Here is a 25302-nt window from a genome sequence, read left to right as displayed (position 1 = left end):
TTCAAGAAGATAATGATCTTCAGAGACATGAATGGGGTAATGGATCTAAAAAAGAGATAGGTGGGGAAAGAACACTAAGTAGCTTAGACCTTAACCCTGGCTGGCTCCACTTTAACCATGGCTGGCAACAGTCAGATTGCAAGACCTCTGTTGGACATAATTGCAACATTATTGCTTTGCTCCAATTTACATTTGGAAAACAAAACAATGGCCCACAGACTGGCAACCAGGGAGCCCAGGATTTGGTCTCCTGAGTTCAGCAGCCCTGGCTGCAGGGGCGGAGCCAATGGCAGGAAAGCAGGGGACCAAATGGGGACCAAATGGGGCAGAGCAGCTGATCGGAAGAGGGGACAAGCCCTCGTCCATAAAGAACACCTCTGGCCATAGGTATTCTTTTCTTTTTCTTTTGATGTAATTATAATTGTGCTATTGTTTTTATTTTCCTTTCTCTGTTCGGCTTATATTTATAAAAATAAATTTTATATAAAAAAGAATTTATACGCTGCCTTAAAATACTTATGGCTATGGCTCACACTAAGTAGTTTAACCCTGGCTGGCTGCACTCACTTTCAGTGTAGCAACAGTCAGATTGTAAGGCCTCTGTTGGGCATAATTGCAACATAATTGCTTGGCTCCCATTTATATTTGGAAAACAAAACAATGGCCCACAGACTGGAAACGCTCAGTCTACGTTACAATTCCACAAAAAGGGGATGCCAAAGAGTGCAGCAACCATCAAACTATAACATTAATTTCCCATCCAAGCAAAGTGATGCTCAAAAATTCTAAAGCAAAGACATTGACCATATATGGAATGAGAAATGTCAGATTTCAAAATGGATTCAGAAAGCGAAGAGGCACCAGAGATCACATTGCAAATTTACGATGGCTAATGGAACATACCAGGGAATTTCAGAAGAAAATCAGCCTGTGTTTTATAGATGACAGCAAAGCTTTTGTCTATGTGGATCATGAAAAGCTATGGAGCACGTTAAAAGAAATGGGGATGCCACAACATCTGGTTGTTTTGATGCACAACTTGTACTCTGGACAAGAGGCTACTTTCAGGACAGAACATGGGGAAACAGAATGGTTCCCAATTGGCAAAGGTGTCAGACAAGGATGCATAAGATCTCCTTACCTGTTCAACCTCTATGCAGAGCATATATTAAGGAAAGCTGGATTAGATCTAGAAGAAGGTGGAGTGAAAATTGGTGGAAGGAACATTAACAATTTGAGATATGCAGATGACACCACGTTACTGGCAGAAAATAGTGAAGACTTTAAATGCCTACTGATGAAGGTTAAAGGAGAAAGCACCATAGCAGGATTACAACTGAACATCAAGAAGACAAAAGTAATGACTACTGAGGAATTACACAATTTTAAAGGTGACAATGAGGAAATTGAAGTTGTCCAAGATTTTCTATTCCTTGGCTCAATCATCAACCAACAGGGAGACTGCAATGAAGAAATCAGAAAAAGATTGAGACTTGGAAGAGCAGCTGTGGGGGAGCTAGAGAAGATCCCTAAAGATAAAGATGTCTTTCTGGGAACCAAGATCCAAACTGTGGTATTCCCCATTACTGTGTAAGGATGTGAAGATTGGACGGTGAAGAAAGCTGACAGGAAGAAAATTGATTCCTTTGAAATGTGGTGCTGGAGGAGAGTTTTGTGGATACCATGGACAGCCAGAAAGACAAACGTGGGTACTAGATCAAATCAAGCATGAATTCTCCCTAGAAGCTAAAATGACAAAACGGAGACTATCATACTTTGGTCACATCATGAGAAGACAAGATTCTTTGGAAAAGTCAATAATGCTAGGAAAAGTAGAAGGCAGTAGGAAAAAAGAAGACCTAAAATGAGATGGTTTGACTCAACAAAGGAAGCCACATCCTCCAGTTTGCAGGATCAGAGCAAGTCTGTTAATAATAGGACTTTTGGAAGTCTTTCATTCATAGGGTCGCCATAGGTAGGAGGCAACTTGATGGCACATAACAACAACAATACTCCACTTCTAACGCTGTCCCTTTCCTTAGGTTTCAGAGGGGCAGAAATCAGAGAGCTAGAAAGATAGACAGGTCAGGGCATTTGTTTACTGATTACTCCTTTACTGCCCCGAACTATCCTTTGATGTGTAGATTGCTAATCTCAGGACTTCCACCTCAGGAATAGATCAGTAAATAGGAATCTATCTCTCCACTTTCCCATCAAAGTATGGAATTCCTATAATAAAGAACTTACTCACACCAGCCAGAACGCTCCAACCACCCATCACACTGGCCAGCTCCCACCTTTTCCTAGGTTTGGCCCAGCCCAGGGGCATTGTTAGGGGGGTCCCCTTAAATTTCTGTGGAGCCTCTCCCTAAATCCCCCATGGCCCTGCCTCCACAGATAGTGGCAATGGAAGCCCCTCCCTGTGATTTCATTGGCTTCTTCCTATGATGTCATTGAGCCCCTGGTTCTTTTAAGGACCGGATATAGCAATGCCTTTGGCCTAGCCTCTGCCCCCCCGCCCCCCCTGCCCAGAGAAATTGGAAAATCTACGCCCCTATCTTTGCCTTTCAGAAATTTCTAGAGGAAGTCTCAAAAGGGTTTTATTTCTTAAGGGCCACCTGTGATGCACAACACTCTTCAGAAGCAGGAGTGCAACTATAACATACCTTGGGAAGGATGAAACCAAACATATTCACATCCTTCACACATTTTCTGTGGACCCCAGTTAACAAGACGTAGTGGGAACGCAGGATTTCATGAATCACAGCATTGGTATAAGGCAACCTCTTTTGATCCTCAAAGCTGAATGATCGAGAAGAACCCAAAACATCTTCCAACTCCCTGTGGACTTTCTCTGAGGAAAAGAGTAAAAAAATGAAGTGTTATCCTGGGCATTCCATTTATCTCAATGAAGTCAATAAATCTCTGAAACTATTCCCTAGAATTCTGCTCAAAGAACCTAAATATAAAAATTTTAATATAAGCAAGCTGCAACATCCTATAATATTACGATTTCGTATGTGCCAACCTCAAAATGGGGGCAAAAATCTTAGAATTCATCTCCAGACTACAGAGATAAATATCCATGGAGGAACAGGCTGATTTGGCGGGTGGACTCTGTGACATCACATTCTTACTGATCTCCTTCCCCTCTCCTAGCTCTATCCTCTCCAGGGGCTTCCCCCAAATGGATTTATTTATTTGGATTTATTTTGTAGTTTCATGTTATCTACCTGTCTTATAGGGAGCCCCGTGGCACAGAGTGGTAAGCTGCAGTACTGCAGCCCAAGTTCTGCTCACGACCTGAGTTCAATCCTGGCAGAAGCTGAGTTCAGGTAGCTGGCTCAAGGTTGACTCAGCCTTCCAGCCTTCTGAGGTCAGTAAAATGAGCACCCAGTTTCCTGGGGGTAAAGTGTAGATGACTGGGGAAGGCAATGGCAAACCACCCCGTAAAAAGTCTGCCAAGAAAACGTCGTGATGCAACATCCCCCCATGGGTCAGTAATGACTCAGTGCTCGCACAGGCAACTACCTTTTACATTTATCTGTTTTATAGCTCTACCATCTGCAGGTTTGCTTGAAAGTAAGTGTCACTATATTCAATGGCATTTACTGCCAGGTAAGAGTGCATAGAATTGTACTGTGCTGTTCAATTTGGTACCCAATGTAAAAATTTAAGAAACTCATTATCTAAAAAAGACAAAAAATAAGTGTGTCTTTTCCTGAATCAGTGCAGAAATCTCTCTTACCTTGAATGTCTGGGTGATTTACCATGAGGAGCAATGCCCATTGCAAAGCAGTGGTGGTAGTTTCTGTTCCTGCAATGAAGAGGTCCAAAATACACTGAACCAGGTTCTCTTCATTGTATGTAGATTTGGGGTCATTCTTGCTCTGTAGTTAGTAAGAAAAGAGAAGATTTACAACAAATTCTAGGCATTTTGTCAAGGGATTTGATCCATGGGTTAGTCATGGAGATAAAGCTCTCCAAAATGGCCAGACCATTTGGAACTAAGGAGATAATGAGCAAGATACGAGAGGAAAGGGAGAGAGTTATATCATCTCTTTATTTCATTGTGAAATCTCATGAATAGATCAAATGAGGTCACTTTTTAATATATGAGTTGTTATTTCAAGCAGTAGCTTATGCGATACTTACCTGGAATCCGCACAGCCAGGCTTTGTATGTGAGATTATATATTACACAAACAATGCCTTTCTATAGAGTTATTCCTTGGAAATAAATGTGTTTAGATTGGAAAAATTCTGTACAAGATTACATCGTTTGACACACAAACATGGATCTATTCATTGACAATAGCATGATTCATCTGGTGATAATGACTCTAGTTCATGGAAGATTATTGTCAGGCTAAAGATGACAGGCTATGGCAGATAGATCCCTGTACCATTGCTGCAAGAATCCAGGTTCTTGGTTAAATGGTTTTATTCAGAAATCAAATAATTTCCTCAGATATGTCCATAAGGTTACTCAGAAGCAAGGTAAGCTACTAAGCAGTAAGGATCAACTTGACAGGAATCAAAAAGAGTCCAGTAGCACCTTTAAGACTAACCAATTTTGACACCATGTGGGAAAACCCGTTCTCTTAATTCACACATTTACTCCTTCCCCCTCCCATCAGCCAAACAGGACTTTTGGCGCGAACGCGTCCTGACAATGTCTCACGTATTTGTACTATCAAGCCCAGACACTGAGAAAGCAGGAGATTGAAGTTGTAACATAGCAGTGCCTGGGAGTGAGCGGGGTACAAGGTCAGAAGCACTGAGAGTTTCTACAGTTCATTAGATAAGACACTTGGAGCTTCAATAAGCCTGTGAAAGGAAACAGTTATGGCATTGGCAATATGACATCAAGTTACAGCATGAACTATGGTTCAGAACAGCATCACTGGTTCAGCAAGAAAATAATGAACAGCATCACTGAAATATGGTTCAGCATGAAAATAATGGCATGGATGGGGCAGACATGACAATTATGCTACAAAAATCCTTATGATACAAGACTTTGTTGTTTGTTTACTTGCATTAATTGATTATGGAGTAGATAGAGATCCTTTGTATTTGACTCCTGTTTGGCACATCACACACAAATGTGGTGATACAGTATGCTTTTTCTGAACCTTTTCCTACTCAGACACCTCACCTAAATTTTCTCCACTTTTCGCGTTTCCCCATATAAGCAGCAAGTATGTATTCCATGGGTGAGCATACTGAGAATCTTGCATGCAGTGGACTGCATAAAGTGTTACAGCATGTGAGGATATTTGAGCAGCAGACATCTGAATACTGGTATTAGAAACAGATTAGAACAGGATCTCTTTGACCCCGCTAAAGAGGAAAAGAAGATTAGAAGAGAGCAGTGCTACTTTCTGTGCCTTCGAGTTCCCAAATCACTTTTTGATTACTGAGAAATAAGGGTGCACGGTGCACCCACGCTATGTGGGTCATGGAAGGTCCTCTGCCAAGGTCAATAAAGCTTTTAAAATCTTGGCTGATGGGACAATAAACTCTCCATCTCTTGGGGTTTTGTTCCTTTAAGGAAATTCACATTTATACACACACATACAGTTACAGAACCTTTATCTCTTTATTATACTTTAATGTGCTGCTGCATTGGAGGAATGAGGAACCAGAATGAAAGCTGGTGAAATGAGCCCCTTTCTTGTGTGTTCATATCCCCCTGCCCCAACTTCATTCTGAGAGCAAATGAACGTTTTATTTTAATTAGGTTGATACACAGCTTCATGATAGAGATGTCCTGATTTTCTCTAATGAGGAGTTTAACTTAATCAATAGATTGTGCTGGGATAGAAATTAAGGGATGATCAATTCATCGCAGACACCTTTCTCTTTGCCATGTTTCTTATCATATCCCAAGAAAACCCATTTGCTCTTCTTGTATTGACTGCTGTGTGATACTGCAGATAATTACACAAAAGCGAAGGAACAATTATCTGCACAAAAATGAAGTTCGGATAGATACACACATGGGAACCTACCTACTACTTGGTGCTTGGAAAATGTGACTTACTCCATTTCTTTTCTATGAACTCTATAGAATACTATCAATACCTGCATACTGCAGACGTTTAAAACTTTCTGAGTGACTGAAATGTTTATAACCACTCCATAACATTTTTAACAACTGACTCAGTAGCTGGAGATGGGGGATCTCATTTTAATCTTTTGTATCAAGAGATCATAAAACAAACAGATATAAAGGTTTCAAAAACTCACACCTGAAATGAAATTATCCTTGACCCATATGACCCCACGAGATTGGCAGGTGATCCAATGAGCTTGTCTTATTGCCATAGATCAATAGGAATGGGTTTTGAGATGCCAAGTGGGGGTGGGGTGACAGGTCCCAAACACTGAGAATAGGGTGTGTGACTGTGATGGATTCAGCTTCAGATGCTGAGATTTCCAGAAGTGAAAGTATGATTGACATGTTTCCTCCCCCATCCCCCATGCAGCTAGCCTGAAATGGCAGTTAGGGATGGAATATTGGGGAAAGCTGTCAGTTGGAGTTGGAGGGAAAACAAGAGAGTGGAAGGGAGTTGGAGCCTGGCTTTAGACCAGAGAGGGTCAGCCAGAGAATCCTCTGTGAGAGGAAATAATGTTAGTGAAACACTTTTAGACCTAGGACTAGAGTGGGGAAAACCAGCACTAACTCCTACTTAGACTCAAGAGATCTGGGAATTATAGAGGGCCAAGGGAGTGGGTAGAGAGGAGTATCCCCTTCAGTGCCAGGAACAGGGTTATAGCTCGTAACTATAACGCCTGCCCAGTATCTAGGAAGGGTTTGTCTCAGTGGAGCACCCTTAAGTCTGGAGAGGAGGGAAAGTCGTGCTGTGTTTGTGTTTGAGTATATAAAGTGTAACATCTGTGAAGCAGTGTCAAGCTCTGAAAGAAGCCAGCAACCTAGTGTTAAACCAAGTGTTTTGTGCCTCACACCAGTGAAGTTCCTGTACAAAAACCTTTCTGTTTCTTCAGTTCAAACACTTGCGTACCTGCCTTTTGACTTTAACCTACTGTAAATAAACCTGTTACCTTTTGAACCTCCCCAAGCCTTGTGTGCCAGTTTCTGCTAAAGGGAAGTGCAAACCACTGATCTGTTCCCTACTAAGACTTGGCTGGGTAACCATTTTTAATATTTCTTAAGGGTGGGACAAGAAGGAAAGTTGAAGCTTAACACCAACCCTGCTACCAGAGGCTTCCCAGCCCAGTATCATAGGCTTAAAGAGGAGAAGTTTTACATCAGGGTAGGGGAAGGTCAGCCTAAGCCTGAGTTGGACATGGGTTTGTGGCAGTGACTTTTTTGTGAACTTGCTCTGAGCTCTCCACTCAATAGGAAGAATCCAGTTGTAGTTCAAATAAGCCAGTCAGCATGGAGACCATTGAAGAACTAGATGTTTAAACATACATTTAATATATCTAATATATTTCTTATATTGATTTTCAGCCAGGTATCCAGATATAACCATTACACATTTTTGTCTCCTTTTTCATTCTTTTCCATTCCAGGTTTATTGTGTACTACGTTAGGTTTTGTGTAATATATTGATGGGGTACTGTTTGTTACATTTTTATACCACCTAGGAAGGCGTTTGGACAGAAACACATCTGTTTTTGTGGTTCTGTACACATGGCAATGAAATGTACTCTTATTTCTTTATATTAGTAATTTTATTATATATATATATATATATATATATATATATATATATATATATATATATATATAGTGTTTTAGTACATATATGTAGAACCATATTGAGGATGTTTTAAATCTAAAGTTGTATTTCTAATTGATTTATTAAATTTTATACCAGTGCTTCTAATTCATATTTTTAGTTATATCCAGTAACTTTAAATATTTTCTTTCTTTTGTCCCAACCTCTTTGATAACTCTCAAAAGTTATTTTCTGTCACATGGGGTAGAACTTTCAGAGGGAAACATCACATGACACAATCAGGGTTATGTGTGGGGTAGACCTCATTCATGAGGAGTTAAGTTCCTGTCATATGGAGTAGAATGTCTGGGGGGAAGTGCAAAAGGGTGTTGGTATGTCTCTTCAAAAAGGTGGCAGGACACCTGTCAAAATAGTTGATGTCAGTTATGATGAAGGTAGGTATATCCTTTGATTCCTTTTTCTTCAGAAAGTTTCCCTCAGCATTTAAGGTTCACAGGAAACTATTTCCACAACTGACAGGGTTACTGTACAGGTTCTAGACTGCTCCTTTAACTCATTAAGACCCAGTTCACAGAACCTGTACACAAAAGATAGGTTTGACAGGCCCTTAACAAGGTACTTGTTAGCCCCACTATAACAAGTTTCTTCCATATCCTGACTCAAATCCTAACTAAAAGCCTAATAAAAACCCTGTTTAAGTTGACACTCTTATCCAGAGCAGCAATTTCCCATCTGAGGAAAAAATATCTCTTTTCACTCTCTTAAACTGAGGCGTTCACACCCCTCACATCCAGTGGAGTTCTATGGGATCTGGCTGAGAATCACTTAGATTTGCATAAGGCCAAAATCACTAGGATTGGTTCAGAGCCCTGGAGGATAGGCGGGACGTTGTTGATGTGTGTGAGATTGCCACAATCTAACTTCACATAAAGCATGACTACTTACTTTCTCTATTTGAAGCAGATAGAAATCAATGAAATCTTGTGGGTCGTGCATGGCCTGATACTCCTTATGTTTTTCTATCTCCTTCTTTGCAAATGATCGTACAGAAGCTACATGTGCAAGTATGTTCTTGTGAGGTCCCGGTAGATATTTCATGAGCTTTGGGAATATGTCAGACATCTACAGGAAAAAAGGAAGCAAAATCCCAGTCACTGTTATGAGACAGCTTAGTTGTGTTGGCCATAGAACCATCAGGGCCTGGATTATACCAATTACTTTTGTCCTCAGTGAGTGAAAGATGGGATCAATGGCAGAACTGGCTAGAATAGAAAAGCTTAAGCAGTGCTTCACACTTCTTTTCTTGATTACAGTCTCTGAAGGAACACTTCAGTAATAAAGCAAGTTGTCAAAAGATTATCTCAAGTTTCAGGAACTACTTTGCAGAACAACCCGCAGCTTTTTCTGAGTCCTTAGAACTAAGCCTGAACATAAAATGTAGTGCTCCTAATTCCAAAGGAGTAGCCACGGTACTCAGTTGCAGGAAAATCAGTCAGAGATACAAAAGCACCTTAAAGAATAATGCAATTAATTCTAGTCTAAGCTTATTCTGGAAAGATTATGTACACTTCATGAATGTGAGGAAGTGAGTGGTGAGTGACAAAAGCTTATGCTGCTATCAATTTTGTTAACCTTAAGTCAGCTGCTGGACTCCTGACTCAGTTAATCTTACTGTATAAAAAGCTAAGCGTATTCAAGACAAGTCACTTCCTACCCTAGTGAACCTCTGGAGGGTATTGCTGTGGAGGGAAACCCAGATGATGCAGCCAGACCTCCAGAGAGCATGCTGTGGTGAGACCAGGTCAAAATCAGGTGCAGTCAGGCGGCAATGCCTGCCCTCCACCTTCACTCATCTGGGATCCAGAGCAGGAGACAATGCTAACCCCCCTCTTCACCCATTTGGGATCATGAGCAGAGCAGGTGGCAATGCCCATCCCGCACCTTCACCCAGCTAGGATCAGGGAAGCAATGCCTGCCTTCCACCTTTACCCAGCTGGGATCCAGAGCAGAGCAAGAGACAATGCTCACCCCCCTTCGCCCAGTTGGGATCAGGAGTGGAGCAGGTGGCAATGCCCACCCCCGCCTTCACCTAGCTAGGATCAGGGGGCAATGCCTGCCCCGACCTTCACCCAGCTAGGATCAGGAGCAAAGCTGGTGCCAATGCCTAACCCCCATCTTCATCCAGCTGGAATCAGGAGCAGAGCAGATGGCAGTGCCCGCCCCCGGCATTGACACCAGCTGAGATCAGGAGCAAAGCAGATGACAATGCTTGTCCTGCACGTTCATCCAGTTTGGATTAGGAACAAAGAAGGTGGCAATGCCCATCCTCCACTTTCACCCAGCTGGGATCAGGAGCGGAGCAGGTGGCAATGCCCGCCCCCTTTACCCATCCGGGATCAGTCACAGAGCAGGAGGAAATGCCCATCCTCCCTTCACCCAGATGAGACCAGAAGCAAAGCAGGTGGCAATGCTTCCCCCCCTCACCCAGCTGGGATCAGGAGAGGAGCAGGTGACAATGTTTACCTCCTTCACATGATCAGGATCAGGAGTGGAGTATGAGGCGATGTCCATCCCCCTTCACCCAGCATGGATCAGGAGGTAATGCCCGCCCCATATCATTATCATTATCATTATCATTATCATTATCATTATCATTATCATTATCATTATCATTATCATTATCATTATCATTATCATTATCATTGACAACAGAGTGTAAATTCTACATTACATGCAGCCATTTCAACTGTGAGTTTTGCGTAGCAACTTCTTCTAGAAAGGCTGCAGGGCAACCTATCATCGAAGGCAGGTTGTCAATGTCCAGGTGGTGATGGAGGTCTGGAATTACAACTGATCTCCAGGCCACCGAGATCAGTTCCCCTGAAGGAAATGGCTGCTTAGGAGAGGGGACTCTATGCCATTTTATCCAGCTGCGGTCCCTTCCTTCCCTGAATTCCACCTGAAGCTGACAATCCTACTTCCCAATCTCCAGGTGGTGGCTGGCGATCTGGAGTTAACTCAGCATTTTTTATTCAACATTTTAAAATTTTAACTTTACAGTTAATCTACTTCAACTACAGCCATTCTCAGTTTTGTTTTGTTTTTTTACTTTTGGCTACCTATTCAAAAAAGGTCTTTCTATTTTTTCTAAAATTCTAAGATTTGCATGTTATACAAAAAAGAAATTAATTTATAGAATCATATTTATACTTTATCTAGCCACAAAGCCCATTTTGGGAAAAAATTACGGGCTCTAGAAATCAGAGTGGTCAGGCAGGCATTCCTTCCTTCTCCATCACTGATCCTGGCTGGATGAAGGCAGCAGGGTGGGCATGGCTACCTCCTCTACATCTGATCCCAGCTGAGTGTAGGAGGGGGGCAGGAATTGCCACCTGCTCTGCACCTGAAAATGGCTGGGTGAATGAGGGGGGTGGGCATAGCTTCCTGCATCGCACCAGATCCCATGTGAGTGATGGGGCGGGCATTGTCACCTGCTCCACATATGATCCAATTCACAGAGAGCAATGTGGTAAAGAGTACCAACTATACAAGGAAATAATTGTCCACGTTGTAACTTATGTCTACAAATTTATTCCTAATTATATACACATATATGAATCAATTAATGAATATCATAGGAAGGAAACCACATGCAAGAAAACAACAAGTCAGAAATTACATTTGCTCAGGTGTCTATTATCTTCTCTACATTAATAACAATAAAGTGCTGTGTGCTCAAAGTGCTTCTTATCATTTCAATTGCACATATGAATAAAGTGCAAATGCTCATTAGCACCATACAAACACCAGTCCTTGTAATGCTATTCAATCTTCAAGACACCCGATATTCCAACAAAGTCAATGAAACATAACAGTTGACCATAGAATTCACAGAATGAAAGGTCCTTGGTCATCCCTTGTGTAATAAATCAGTTCTTCTGTGATAATAACTCCTCTAATGGGTGGTCTACATCCTTAACACACCCATTTCAAAAATCTCTTTTTCAAAGACTACAGTCACTGTGAAAATACAGTAAATCCATAAAACATGAATATGTGGTTATCATAAATTACAAATTACACATATACAAAAGTTATAAACAACACTCACATACGAATTCTCCAATCATCTCTTCAGTAACCACTAATACAATCATTTCCTGTGTCGTTATTAGTTCTATTTACACATTGAGCTTTATGCAAGCTTCCAACCACGCCTTCTTACTGTTAGGAGACTGTTATTAAAGCAGCCCTGGCAAACGTGTCAGCTCAAGAAGCACGAAAAATCATTACTCATGTTCAAGCCTCTGGGTGTCATGCTGTTTAACCTATAAATCCAAAAGGTCTCCTTCCTGTGCAGTTCCCTTGTAGCAATTAAAGGGGCGTTGATGTTAACCTTAAACAGCACAGTGAACCGCATGTCAGTTTCGCTGTGCTTTTTTTCAAAGTAATGCTGGACTAGTGGAGCTTCTTCTACCCTGTTTTTAATTCGTGATTGATGTTCATTCAGTCTAATTCTAATGGAACGGGTGGTGCTTCCCACATACAAAAGCCTACAAGGACACCTTATTAGATAAACTACACCTTCCGTGTTACAGTTAACAAATTCACATGTGGTTCTGATGCCCAGCTGTTCCATTTCCTCCTTTGTCATAATTAGGGAACACTGTTTGCATCACCCACATTTATGCAAGCCTGAAGGGAGTCCCATAACATAATTCTTGTTGTTATAACACAAATCCGAATGAATGATAAGATCCCTGATGTTTTGTGTTCTCCTGTAAGCTATTAAAGGGGGATTCTGGCAACCCGGGATGTCTTCCACTAATGGCCAATATTTGAGAATAATCTGTCTGATAGGATTGGCCATATTACTATAGTCAAAGACTCCCACCAGACGCTCCATTTGTGGGCATTCCCTAGATGTTAGCAAATCAATAATACAAACAGAATTATCAGACAGATTATTCTCAATATCTATGATATCCATTAATTGATTCATATACGTGTATATAATTAGGAATAAATTTGTAGACATAAGTTACAACATGGGCAATTATTTCCTTGTATAGTTGCCACATATGATCAAGGCCAGGTGAAGCAGCGGGCTTTGCATCCTGCTCCATGCCTGATCCTGGCCAGATGAAGTGGAGGTGGGCATTGCCACCTGCTCAGCTTCTGGTCCCAGCTGTGTGAATGTCGGGGGTAGGCATTGCCACATTCTCCGCTCTGGATCCGAGGTTGGTGAAGGTGAGGGATGGGCATTGCCACCGGGTCCACTCTTGATCCTAGCTGGGTGAAGGGAGGGAGAGCATTGCCACCTGCTCTGCTATGAATCCCAGCTAAGTGAAGGTGGTTGCAGGCATTGCTGCCTACTCTGTGCCTGATTTTGGCCTGGATGTCCCACCGTGGCATGCAATCTGGAGGTCTGGGTTCCTCATCTGGGCATCACTCCATATCAGTGCCCTCTGGAGATGTACCAGGGTAGAAAGTGGTCTTGAATACCCTTAGCCTTTTACATAGTTTTAATTTGTCTTGAAAAAGAAGAGATTTTTTTGAGATATTATATCTGTAACATCTTCTGAAATTAGTCCAGCTTTAGGCTTTTTCATGGCTGTAACCATTTTCTTACATTTGACTTATCTTCTTCTTTGCCTAAATACCTTAAAAGGTCTATCCTTAGAGTTGATTAGTAAGAAAAAAGGAAAGTCAGTTCATTCTTCAAGCCAAGTAGCTAGAATAATCCAATAGTTCAATTTACTCTCCGCCAACATGTGGCAATATGATTCAGTTTGTAAACTTCCAGAGTTATATCTTATTTTGAGTTTTCAGCCATTTTCTTTCTTTTTTTATTAAAAAGAGTGAAGACAATAAGGAAAAGAATATTTCCAACAGCAACCCAGCAAATGCACATTTCCAGTATGTTATAGTTCAAACAGCAAAATAAATAAATAAATAAATAATTTTGAAGTTTTGTAATCCAAAAACAGTAAGTTAGACCAGATAGCGGAGCAAGATAAGGTCCATTATATAGTTCCATTTCTTTTTAGGAAAACTTGAGAGCAGAAAATCAAAGCATAGGAGGGGGGGAAGCAAATAATGCCCTGATAATGACCAAATGTTGACAATCTTCTTCAATATATTTAAAATTACTTCTTTAACAATGCCGCCACACAGGCGGGCAGCTTGCCTGCTCAAGCAGGGGGCCATATATTGCTCCACTGGAAGGAGGGAGCACAGATAGCTTTTCCCAGCCATCCGGGTCTTTGCCAGGGGGCAGAGCCAGTAGCCTCTTCAGGCACATCCACCTGCCCAGCCTTTAGTTGCTTCAAAACACTCAGCTCACCCTCCTCACCCTGTTTTGGTGCAGGAGTAGCCGGTTGCTGTATTCAGAGCCAGGTAGGAATTTTTCCCCCTTTTCCCAAATCGGTCTGGGAATGAGGGGTTTTTTGCCTACCTTGCACCAGGACTTGAGTGAGGGAATTGGCTAGGGTGGTGCTTGTTAGTGATGTCACTGGCGGGATAGAGTTTGGTGACAGGCAGCGGGCAAGTGAGCACCCTTGGCACTTCCCTATTGGTGGGGAAGAGGGGTCTGCTAGGAGAAGCTGGTACTGCTTGTGACAGTTGCCAGCGCGCATGGGCAGACTGCCTTGGGGAACCCCATATGCAAGTCTTTTCCTCACTGCCGTATGGCTGAGGCTTAGGAGCTTGAAAGTGGGAAACCAATTTGCCTGGCTGGCCAGGTCTCCTGGACATCCCCAGGGATGGCTCACACCTGGGGCTCTGGGGCTCACCCAGGCAGGTCAAGGTGGAGGTCCAGGGGTGACCCCATGGCTTGACCTGTACCGCTTTTCCCTTTGCCCCAGTTATGGTTTAATGTTTAATGTTGAGGTTAATTTAATAAAGTAGCCCTTAGATTCAACGCCTGTGTCTTTCTCTTCATTCCAACTAGGGGGGGAATATATTAAGACACTGAAATTAAAGTATAAACAATCTTTATACTTACGGCTTTTTAAATTAGGGTCCATGGGCTTTATCATTCCAAAGTGAAAACAAAACAAGTTGAACAAAATAGTTTTTAGGTCAGTGTCCAAATTATGTTTTGGAATTCAAAGTCCAAAAGTCCAAAGTCCAAAGTCCAAAATAAGCAGTAAGCAACTGTATTTTTATTTTTCTTTGGAGAGTTGTGGTTTTACTGGCTCACTTCATTCAGAAAAATAAAATAAAATGTAGCTCTATTTTTTAGTTTCTTATGAGAGAAGAGAAAAAATAATTCTTGAGAGAGCCCAGAAAAATATTATGGATAGATATTTACATAGCAAACCTAGTCAGCCTTCTGGTTGGCCTTGTTCTGTCCCTACTCTGATGTTGACACATCGAGGACACAGAAAATCATTAAGCCCTTAATTAAAAGATCCCCCAAATCCTCTGATATTCCTCTTGGCACGCGAAGCTGGAGCAACTTCTATCATTAGGAAATGGGCTGGGTTTATTTTTCATAACCCTTCCTGGCATTTAAGCCCAGGAAACAGAACCCAGCCTGGGAGCACACAAAACTGTGTGTTCCCAGACAGCCACCATCTTAATGCTAACATTGATGTCTTTCATCTTCCAAGGTTCATCAGAAAAATTAGCTCATAATTTTAAATGAGTCCAGTCAAACCATCAATTTTGAGCCAAACCAATGAGATAATTTTGCATCTCCAGTCTAAACCAAAGCTTGGAGGGATAGAAAATCTAGATGAGTGCTTTTGAACCCAATAGGAAACAAATGGATTACTTACAGCATCAAAGAAGGAGCCTAGAATTTTTAAACAGTAGTCAATGGCATGAATCAACATGAGGAATTCTTTATCTTCAACCGAAAACCGGTGTCCAAAAGCCAAAGCACAGACCACGTTGGAGACTGAATTTCTAATGTACAAAGAAGGGTCAAATGGCTGCTCTGAAAATAAAGATATTCACAGTGTAGTAAATTGAGCTCGGCCTCTCCTGTGAACTGAAAGAGTGGAATTTCATAGTGGAGGTAGGCAAAGAAAAGCACAATCCTAGAATTGGTTTAAAAGTTAGAAAACAACAATTTGTTGGCACAGTGAGTTTTTGTTCATAAATAACCCAGCTGGGTTCTTTATGCATTAAAGCATTAGCACAAAATTAGCATTAATTAGTATCAATGCATTAAACTATTAGCATTAAAGGAGAACAGAATATTTATTTAGGAAGTTACAGTACTGGCGATTTATGTGGGAGGGGGAGAAGGAGAGAATGTAACCTTCTAATTATCTGGCTGATGAGAGGAGTAGCAGGAAGTAAGCCTGATATTTGCATTCTGGGACAAACAAGGAATAAAAATTGAAGAGATTAGAAAGAATGGTAGCGCCTCTTTCTCTATTTCACTAGATTTCTCATTTGCTGTCCCTGCAGAAGCTTCTAATATATAAAATTCCCTGTCTTCCTCTAGTCCTTTGAAAATAAAGGCTTGTGCATTGTAGGCAGGTTTGACAATTCTGAACTATGCATATAGTGAAATACATGGTGTAGTCTTGAGTAGACATGGGCATGAACGGAAAAAAACCCCACGAACATGCTGTTCGTTGTTCATTGCTGCCACCGAACACGAACAGATGAATGGAAACAAACATGTCCCGTTAATTAATGTGTTCGTTGTTCGTTGTTCATCAGTGCCAGAGTGGCCCCCATTATACTTAGAGAGCCCGTATTCACAGGGAGTGTTCAGCAGGCTCCCCTCCAGCCATCACCCAAGTTTGGTCAAGATTGCAATACGTATCTTTGAGTTATACATTCCCAAATCCAATGTCCCCAGGAAACTCCCATTTGACACAATGGGAGCCACCAATTGCCTTTTGCCCCATGTACAAGTGATCGATTCTAGGGGGTGGGGGCTTTGGCCACTCGCCAGCAGCACCTCCTATGTGCCTGCCTGCCAGGCCTAATTTTTTTATTCCCAGAGTAGGCCGGAAGGTGGTTGATGTCAGTGGCTGCAGGGGCTGGCAGGCTAGGGGAGGCGATGTGGGGCCACCTCCCCCAGAGGGGTTGGGGGGTCTGGCTGCTCGCTGGCAGCACCCCCCATGTGCCCACCCACCAGGCCTACCTTTTTTTATTCCCGGCGGAGGCCGGAAGGTGGGTGATGAATGCGGCCACCGAGACTGGCAGGCTAAGGAAGGTGGTGTGGGGCCACCTCCCCTGGAGGGGGTGGGGGGTCTGGCCACTCACTGATGGCACACCCCATGTGCCTGCCTACTAGGCCTACTTTTTTGTTCTTCCTGTCGGAGGCCAGAAGGTGGGTTGTGTTGGCAGCTGCCAGGCCTGGCAGGCTAGGGGAGGCGGTGTGGGACTGCCTCCCCCAGAGGGGGCAGGGGGTCTGGCCACTGGCCAGCAGCACCCCCATGTGCCTACCTACCAGGCCTCCTGGAGGGTACCTTCTGGAAGGTATAAAAGGTGGGTGATGATGTTGGCCACCGCAGACCAAAATGACCCAGCCACAATCTGCTAAGAAATTCCACCAGCAAGACAAGTTGGTGTATGTGGAGGCCTCGTACACAAAAATACACATCCTGGTGTGTCAACATACACCAATGTATGTTCACCAGCTCCGGTACTTCATGGCATTGGGTCTGATGGTGTTGTCTGCACTTCGCGTGGTGTAGAGTATGGACAAAACACACCAGCTGGACATGTGTGGATCATTGGATGCCCCTCGAATGTCGAAGCAGAGGCTGCCTCCAAGATGACCCACCATCCAGCCTTTGAGGAAATGAAGGTGTTGCAGGACCCATTCCCCCTTCCTTGGCGGGAACAGCAGGTGCCATTGATTGGGGCCACCATGCAGGACAACTGCATGTGCCGCAGTTCATGAGCTGCCCCTGGTGCCCGAACCCATCATCTCTGGACATGAATCACCTTCCTGCCTTCACAGAAAGGATGTGAGTCATGGCAGGACCCATTCCACCCAGTCAGAGGGGAGAGCTGGTGCCATGGACAGGGGGCACTGTGTTGCCCTACCATCTGCACAACAGCAGCTGAGCTGGACCTGTTGCTTTGAAGCAGCAGTGGCAGACACCAACAACCTTCCTGCCTCTGCGGAAAGGAGGGGATGGATGGGACAGGAGGGGTTGCTGGTATGGGTCAGAGTGGTTCCAGAAAGGGAGAGGAAGAAACGGGGCAGCAGCAGCAGCTGACATCAGCCATCTTCCTACCTTTGAGGAAAGGATGGAGTTATGGGACCCATTACCCCCTCCTCAGAGGGCACAGCAGTTGCAATGGATAGGGGCACTGTGCAGCTCAACTACATGAGAAATAGTTCCTGAGCTGTTGCACAAATGCCCAAAGGAGGCTGCCACAAGCATCACCCACCTTCCTGCCTTCTCAGAAAGGAGGGGATGGGCAGGACAGGAGAGGTAGTAGGGAAGGGTCGGAGTGGTTTCATCTGGAGAGGTAGAGGTAGAAAGAGTGATGTGGAAATTTTCAGGGAGAGGAGGACAAAGGGTTACCCAGTGGAACAGGAAGGATCGAGAAGACCCAAACCTATGAGAGCTATCAGCTGAGAAACCCACTGAGCTTGCCTCTGGACCTTTGCAGTCCTGGGATCTGAGGGGGGCTACAGCGTGACACCAACACTCCCAGATATCTGACCAGCTCAGGTACTAATAATTATCTAGGTGAGCCCTCAGCAGAGGTGCCCCCCCCCCAGCTTGGCCCCTGGCTAGGGAAGGCATGGTGATACAAATGCCAGTGTCTTGATGAGTTCTTCTGAGACCTCAACCTCACCATTCTAAATGGCACTGTCCCCGACCCCGAGGGAACACCCTCTGTAAGGGCAGCCTGCCTGACCATGCCGCTCCCACTTGACCAAAATGTGCCAGCCCTCATTTGAGATACCCACTGGAATCGATGGGCAAGGATGTGCGACAACAGCATAGAGAACCAAGGGGCAAGATGCTTAAATAGCCTGCGGAAGCCCACGCCCTCCACAATGGATAGGGGAAAGTCATGTAGGGCAATTGTCTCAGCCAAGACATGAAGGCCTGCCTCATGAGCCCTCAACTTCACTGTTCTAAGCAACACTTTCCCAGACCCCGAGGGAACATCCTGCACAAGCGCGGCCCACCTGATAGCTCTGCTCCCACCAGAATCACCCTCAGGACAAGAATTCTTGCCTGGGGTGGATTCTAGAGACCCTCCCACTGATCTCTGCTCAGAAGAGCTGGTCGCTCCCTTTCTCCCCCCTAATGGATGTTTCACTGGGTGAGGACGGAGACCACAGGCTCGGGTGGTCCATCTTCAGGTGCTGAGCCAAGGCCATTGATGACAGGTGCTTCGGATTTTTGCCCCTGTTCACCAGGATATCACAGCCATGGCACCGCACCACACAGGGGTCATTAGGAAGGGCCCAAAAGTGCCTCCATAGGGAGGCATTGAAACATGGGCCACTAACTGTCCCAGGGGAAGGAGGATGAATGGTTACAGGCTGCGCTGCAGAGCTGGCCACAGAGGACGGAGTGAGGGGTGGACTGCAGACAGGGATACCACCGAGAGTTTGGGATGTGGATGGGAGGGATGTTTCATAAAACACAAACCATTCCTTCAGGGATCCATCACCCACCTCCTCCTCAAAATTTTCAGAGAGATCCTCTCCCCCCAGCAGAAAGACTTCTTTGGCCACCTCCACAGCCCCCACAGGTGAATCTGGGGGAGCGGGAGTACTCTCTACTGCCCACACATCACACCCAGTACTGCTTGCCACGAGGAAACCAGGACTACATTTGCACTTCCTCCCATGAGCACTCATGGCCACCACAAAATGAAGACTCATTCTACCACCAAACTAGAACTAAGGAGGATAGAAAGGGAGAGAACACTGTGAACCCTCAGCATAGGTGCCCACCACAGAGCTTGACCCCAGGGCCGAGCAGAAGCCCTGGAACCAGAGGATGAGGCTAGAGCCCTAGCCCAGCACACCCAGAAGCCTGACCACCAGATCAGGCACTGATATTGATAATAATAATAATAATCAATATGAGCCCTCAGCCGAGGTGCCCACTGAGTATGGCCCCAGGGCCTGGCAGCAGCCCTGGACCCGGAGGCTGAGGCTAGAGCCCTAGCCCAGCACCCCCAGAAGCCTGACCAGATCAGGCACTAATAATAATAATAATAATAATAATAATAATAATAATAATAATAATAATAATAATAATAATAATAAACGTGAGCCCTCAGCCGAGGTGCCCACAAAGCTTGGCCCAAGAGCCTGGCAGCAGCCCTGGAACCAGAGTCTGGAGCTAGAGCCCTAGCCCAGCACACACAGAAGCCTGACCACCAGATCAGGCATTGACAACAGCAACAACAACAACAACAGCCGCCGCCGCTGCACACAGAAAAAAATCCCAGCTCCAATGCACTCTCCCTGTCTCTCCCAAATGGCTATCAACAGCTCTGTCCCACTCCATTGCTTGCTGAAACTTAAAGCCAGAACTGGAAGCACAGTGCCCTTTTATAAGCAGAGGTCTCATTGAGAAAAGCAGGAGGTCTGTGGTTGGCAGTCAGAACTGCCTAACAGGGTTTGCAGGGATGAGATTGGAGTTCCCATGGCCACAGAAGATCCCCCTCCTCCCTCCCTCCCTCCCTCCCTCCCCCCTGGTGTCTGCTCCCATGTTATCAATTGTAACCAATTTGCAGCTCCACACTTGGAAGACAGACCTGCCCATCAAGCTAAGTTGGGCTTTGATTGGGGTGTCCAGGGCAACAGGGGGAGTGCAGATAGAGTTCAGGCAGTCCCTCCCTCCATTGCCGAGGCAATTGTTTGAAGGCACCTGAGTGTCTGGCTTCCCAAACAGTGGACGAATGCAACGAACGAGGCTTGCAACAACCACCTGTTCGTCTGGAATGGTGCCTCACAAACGGCCTGTTTGCGAACAGACGAACAGCCTGTTAGTGAGTTTTTTAGTGAGTTTAATGGAGTTTTTTTCCATTCGTAATGCTTCTCATTCCCATGTCTAGTCTTGAGACATGTTATAGTGTAAAGACTCTTCTCGCTCCCCCACAGTTTGTTTCTAAGTTAATCCTTACCTGGAATAGGCCTCTATTGCATCACATACCCCTCCTTTTCAAAAGAGAAGCCTATGATTTTTATGATGGCTGAAGCTTAGAGTTAACTGAACATAGACTTACATGTTGCAGAATGACAATACCTATGAATAAACTACAGCCATATCACAAATACAAAACCATAACCCCCCCCCCCCCCCCAGAATCCTGGAAATCCACAGTCTCCTAAAAGTTCAACCCTATTCCCATGAGTGAGAGACCAAAACCAAAACTGGAAACATCTGAAGGCTTAAGCTGTTCTGCTTGTCTCAGTATATTAGATAACTAAATCAATTACTCCCGGTACATTTGTAGCCATGAATTTCTTGCATTGTGCCAGTGGTTGGACTAGATGACCTTTACCGTCACTTCCAGCTCTCTGATGCTATTACTCTTTGATTCCCAGGCACTCTCAAGTTAGAAACAGTCCACCCTCCTGGATACTCTGTAGAGTTAATTAAGACAATAGCCAACTACTTGCAATCCAGCTTCAATTCCTTTTCTTACCTCTGTCACTTAGTCGTTTTCCTATGAAGAGCTTCCAACCCTGTCCCAGGACAGCCTGGGTCACTATTTCACTGAAGATGAGAGACTTCATTTCATATGTCACTCACTTAGCCATAGCCAGCTCATCGTGGCACTTTGTGTTGAATGTGATGCTCAGATGAGACAAGAGATATAGAGGATTTCCCCCTACATTCTTTTAGCATTCTGTCCTTACTCTCCCATGTTTTATGTTTAATAGTGTGAACACTGGACAACATACAATGGAAATGGGGTGCCGGTGATGGAGGAGACATAATTTCAGTGCTCTTCATACACAGGGGGGGAAACTCATTTCCCATCCTCCGCACAGCTAAATTAATCTAGGCATCCAGCGAATAAGGCCTGAGAAAACATGGGTCAGCTCAATTTCCAAATACCACATACCTTTTGCATGTGCAAAATTCTCAACAAGCTGATCAGCCTCCTCTTGTATTTGGCGTTCCATGACTTTGTTCCCCAGTCCCAGTTTCCGCATGGTGACTAGCCCAAACTTCCTCTGCTGCTTCCAGGTGTAGCCATTTGAAAATATAATTCCTGAGAAGTGAAGAATCGATGAGAAATTAATACTCAAGCAAATTTCTATAAAGAATTTCACACTGCCAGACTAGAAAACACCCGTCTTAATGATTATGCATATGCTTCTGTGAGATTCAGAGAAGCAAGATGTTCATATTCAGATGACACCATGTTACTGTCAGAAAATACTGAAGACTTGAAACAACTACAGATAGGGCCAATGTAGAATTTCTGTTGATCATCAAGAAGATAACAACAACAACATTTGATTTATATCCCACCCTTCAGGACAACTTTAACATTCACTCAGACCAGTTTACAAAGTACGTAATTATTAGCCCCCAACAATCACCCTGTGAGGTGGGTGGGGCTGAGACAGCTCCAGAGAGCTGTGACTCACCCAAGGTAACCCAGCTGACTTCAAGTGGAGGAATGGGGAATCAAACTTGGTTCTGCAGATTAGAGTCCTACTGCTCTTAACCACTACACCAAACTGGCTCTCAGTTTGCTAAGTAAAGAGACCCACTTATTGGCTCATCTGATCGTCACGTTCAAACAATAGTAAAGACTATTTTTACAAAATGATTAAAAAATATTAATGATTAATTATTACAAAATGTTAAGACTGACAATGAAGACATTGAAATTATCGAAGATTTTCTATTCCTTGTCTTAATCATCAACCAAATGGCAGACTGCACTAGAGAAGGAGATTGATACGTGCAAGGGCACCCACAAAGGAATTAGTCAAGAGCCTTGAGGATAGGCATGTATTGCTGGGAACCAACACATTAAATTACTCAAGTGGCTCAAGAAGCCCCCATTATCGATTCTCACTTGATTTATGATACTAGGTCTCTTAGAAGCTTTGCTTCGGGACATTGCTCTCCCATTCAATGGGGGATTCCATTTAGTGATGCTCTGGCAGAGTATGTTTCCTGTTTAATCGATCCCTGTATTCGAAGGGCATTTATGTTGGCCCATTTTAATGTGCTCCCTTCTGCTGTCCTATTTGGGAGATTAAAAAAAATCCCATTTGGAGAAAGGTTATGCCCCTGTGGGATGTTGGAAATCAAGGATACAGCCCATGTACTTTTATCGTGAAGATTTTATGATGATTTATGTACATTTTATTTGGATTACCTACTGCAATCGCTGGAGGGCAAATCTGTTGAGAGTAAGATAGTGAGTCTTTTAGCCTCAACCAAAATTGAAGTCACTGAAATGGTGGCAAACTTCCTTCACCGTGTATACAAGAGGAGAAGTGTGTTTAAAATGTTTAACAATTAACAGGCTCCACTTGTTTTTGACACTGTTATGGTTATGCCAATAAAGGTTCTGTTTTGTCGTCTTGATACTAGGTCTCTCTCTCTGCTCAATGCCTCCCTCTTTCCCCATCCCATTGTTTAATTTTGTATAAAAGGGTCTCTTTCTCCTATTTTATCTGAAGAAAACAGCTCTGTCTCATGAAAGCGCATACTGGAATAAATGTTGTTAGGCTTTAAGCAGCACTGGATGTTTGTATTATATTTTTGCAAGACAATAACACAGTCACTGAGTCTTGCCAACCTCCAAGAGGGGCCCGGAAATCTCTCAGATTTATGACTCATCTCCAGACTAGAGATTGGCACGAACAGAAAAAAAACCGAACATGATGTCCATTGTTCGTTGCCATCCACGAACAGGGACTCACGAACAACCACAAACATGGCCCTGTTCACGAACATGTTCGTGGTTGGCTGTTCATGGGGGCCAGCTCGCTCTCCTCCAGCCATCATCCAAGTTTGGTCAAGATCCCTACTGCACCACTCCCAGGAACCTTACCTGAGCTGGCAGCAGGAAAGGTACCAATAATAAATAATAGCTTGGCCCAGAGCCTGGCAGCAGCCCTGGAACTTGAAGGGGTAGATCCCTATCCCACCACACACAAAGAAAATTCAAGTTCCAGTGCACTCTCTCTATCAAAATGCCAACAGCAACTGTCTCTCCCTCTCCAACGTCTGCAAATTAAGTCAGAGCTGGGAGCCCCCCTCCCCCCTGCTCTTTGCCCCCTTGTAACAAATTTGGAGCTGCACACTTGAAAGGAAGACCTGCCTATCAAGCTAAATTGGGCTAGATTGGGGTTTCCAGGGCAACAGCAGGAGTTCAGACAGAGTTCAGACAATCCCTGCCTAAGTTGCCAAGGGGATTGATTGCAGGTGCCAGGCTGTCTGGCTTGATGATCAGCAACAAATGAGGCTTGCAATGACCACCCGTTCATTTAGAATGGGGCCTCATGAACAGCTTGTTTGTGAACAGCAGATTGGGCTATTCATAGCTTTCTTTTTGTTCATATTGCTGTTCGTGCCTATCTCTACTCCGGACTACAGAGATCAGTTACACTGCAAAAAATGGTAGCTTCAGATGGTGAACTATGGCATTATACTCTTCTGAGATCCCTTCCCAAACTCCTCCCTGCTCACTTTATTCCTCCCAAATCTCGTGGAATTTCCGAACCTAATGTTTAGAATCCTACAATTATCCCAACTACACTTCTCTGAAGTTCCTTCTCAGATTGCAACAGGATTCAAAGTCCCATCTCAGTAGAATTCATTATGTGCCGTAGGACAAAGTCTGTGAATGTAGGGCAATTTTGCGTTCCAGATCTAACCACGTAAAGACATTTAAAAGTGACTGAAATATTTAGAGGCTTTCATTGCTGACTTTTGTATGTGTTATTTTTCTGCAGAGAACGCAAGGGCAGTCTTTCACTTTTCCTGACAACTTACCCTTTTCTTTTGACAAAGCTTTAATGGAAGAGGTCCTGGGCCGTTCAGCAAAGTCTTCTGAATGGTTTACCAGCCCCTCCATCACTGCTTCATATCCAGACAGTGCAACTACAGGTATATGACCCATCCACAGAATATAAATATTTCCATACTGCTTTGACAGCTACCGGTTTACATCAAAAGACACAAGAGAAAAGTTACATTCAAACAAATGAGCTGATTTAATAGAATGCATGTGCTTGAATAAAACATCTGCAATTCGCTTTTCTTAACCTTTTCAGTTCCTGTCCACATGAAGCTGTCTTCTGTCCCTACTTCCATATACTCACATCCCTGCTTTTCTCAACATTCACTGCCTTCTCTTGGCCCTAAAAGCAAGATTGGCTGGGAAAGCTCTACTCTTGAAACACTCTTGACTTTTGGGGAGATTAATTTTTGTTTTGCCTGGAATTTTTTGAGTGTTCTGAGTTACCTTTTTTAAACCCAGGCTAACCCAAAACAAAGATTTTTGGCTTGGAATGCTGGAATACCCACCCTTACGTACTAGAACATCTAATAATATCTTAAAATCATTTTTATTGAATGGGTTAACATACATTCCTTTAAAATATACAATTTCATTTACCCTTCAAGTTGATATATATGCCCCCCATC

General features: G+C 43.7%; 1 protein-coding gene across 2 annotated transcripts in view; it reads right to left on the bottom strand.

The window, feature by feature from the left end:
* LOC129332829 (cytochrome P450 2J5-like) overlaps positions 1 to 25302 on the bottom strand; it is a 55803-nt gene that overhangs the window by 20100 nt on the left and 10401 nt on the right. Inside the window, exons 2-7 of one of the 2 annotated variants that reach the window (XM_054984108.1) lie at positions 24649 to 24811; positions 21749 to 21898; positions 15499 to 15659; positions 8660 to 8836; positions 3749 to 3890; positions 2667 to 2854 (exon numbers count right to left, since the gene is read on the bottom strand). In XM_054984108.1, the coding sequence (XP_054840083.1) occupies positions 2667 to 2854; positions 3749 to 3890; positions 8660 to 8836; positions 15499 to 15659; positions 21749 to 21898; positions 24649 to 24811 (981 nt within the window). The remainder of the gene's footprint in view (positions 1 to 2666; positions 2855 to 3748; positions 3891 to 8659; positions 8837 to 15498; positions 15660 to 21748; positions 21899 to 24648; positions 24812 to 25302) is intronic. The other variant, XM_054984109.1, reaches the window with a different exon arrangement.

This window comes from Eublepharis macularius, chromosome 6 (genome assembly GCF_028583425.1).
Source record: "Eublepharis macularius isolate TG4126 chromosome 6, MPM_Emac_v1.0, whole genome shotgun sequence".
In the NCBI taxonomy this organism is placed as follows: Eukaryota; Metazoa; Chordata; class Lepidosauria; order Squamata; family Eublepharidae; genus Eublepharis; species Eublepharis macularius.
Note: the sequence above shows the minus strand (reverse complement) of the source record. Positions and strands in the feature narration are given on the sequence as shown.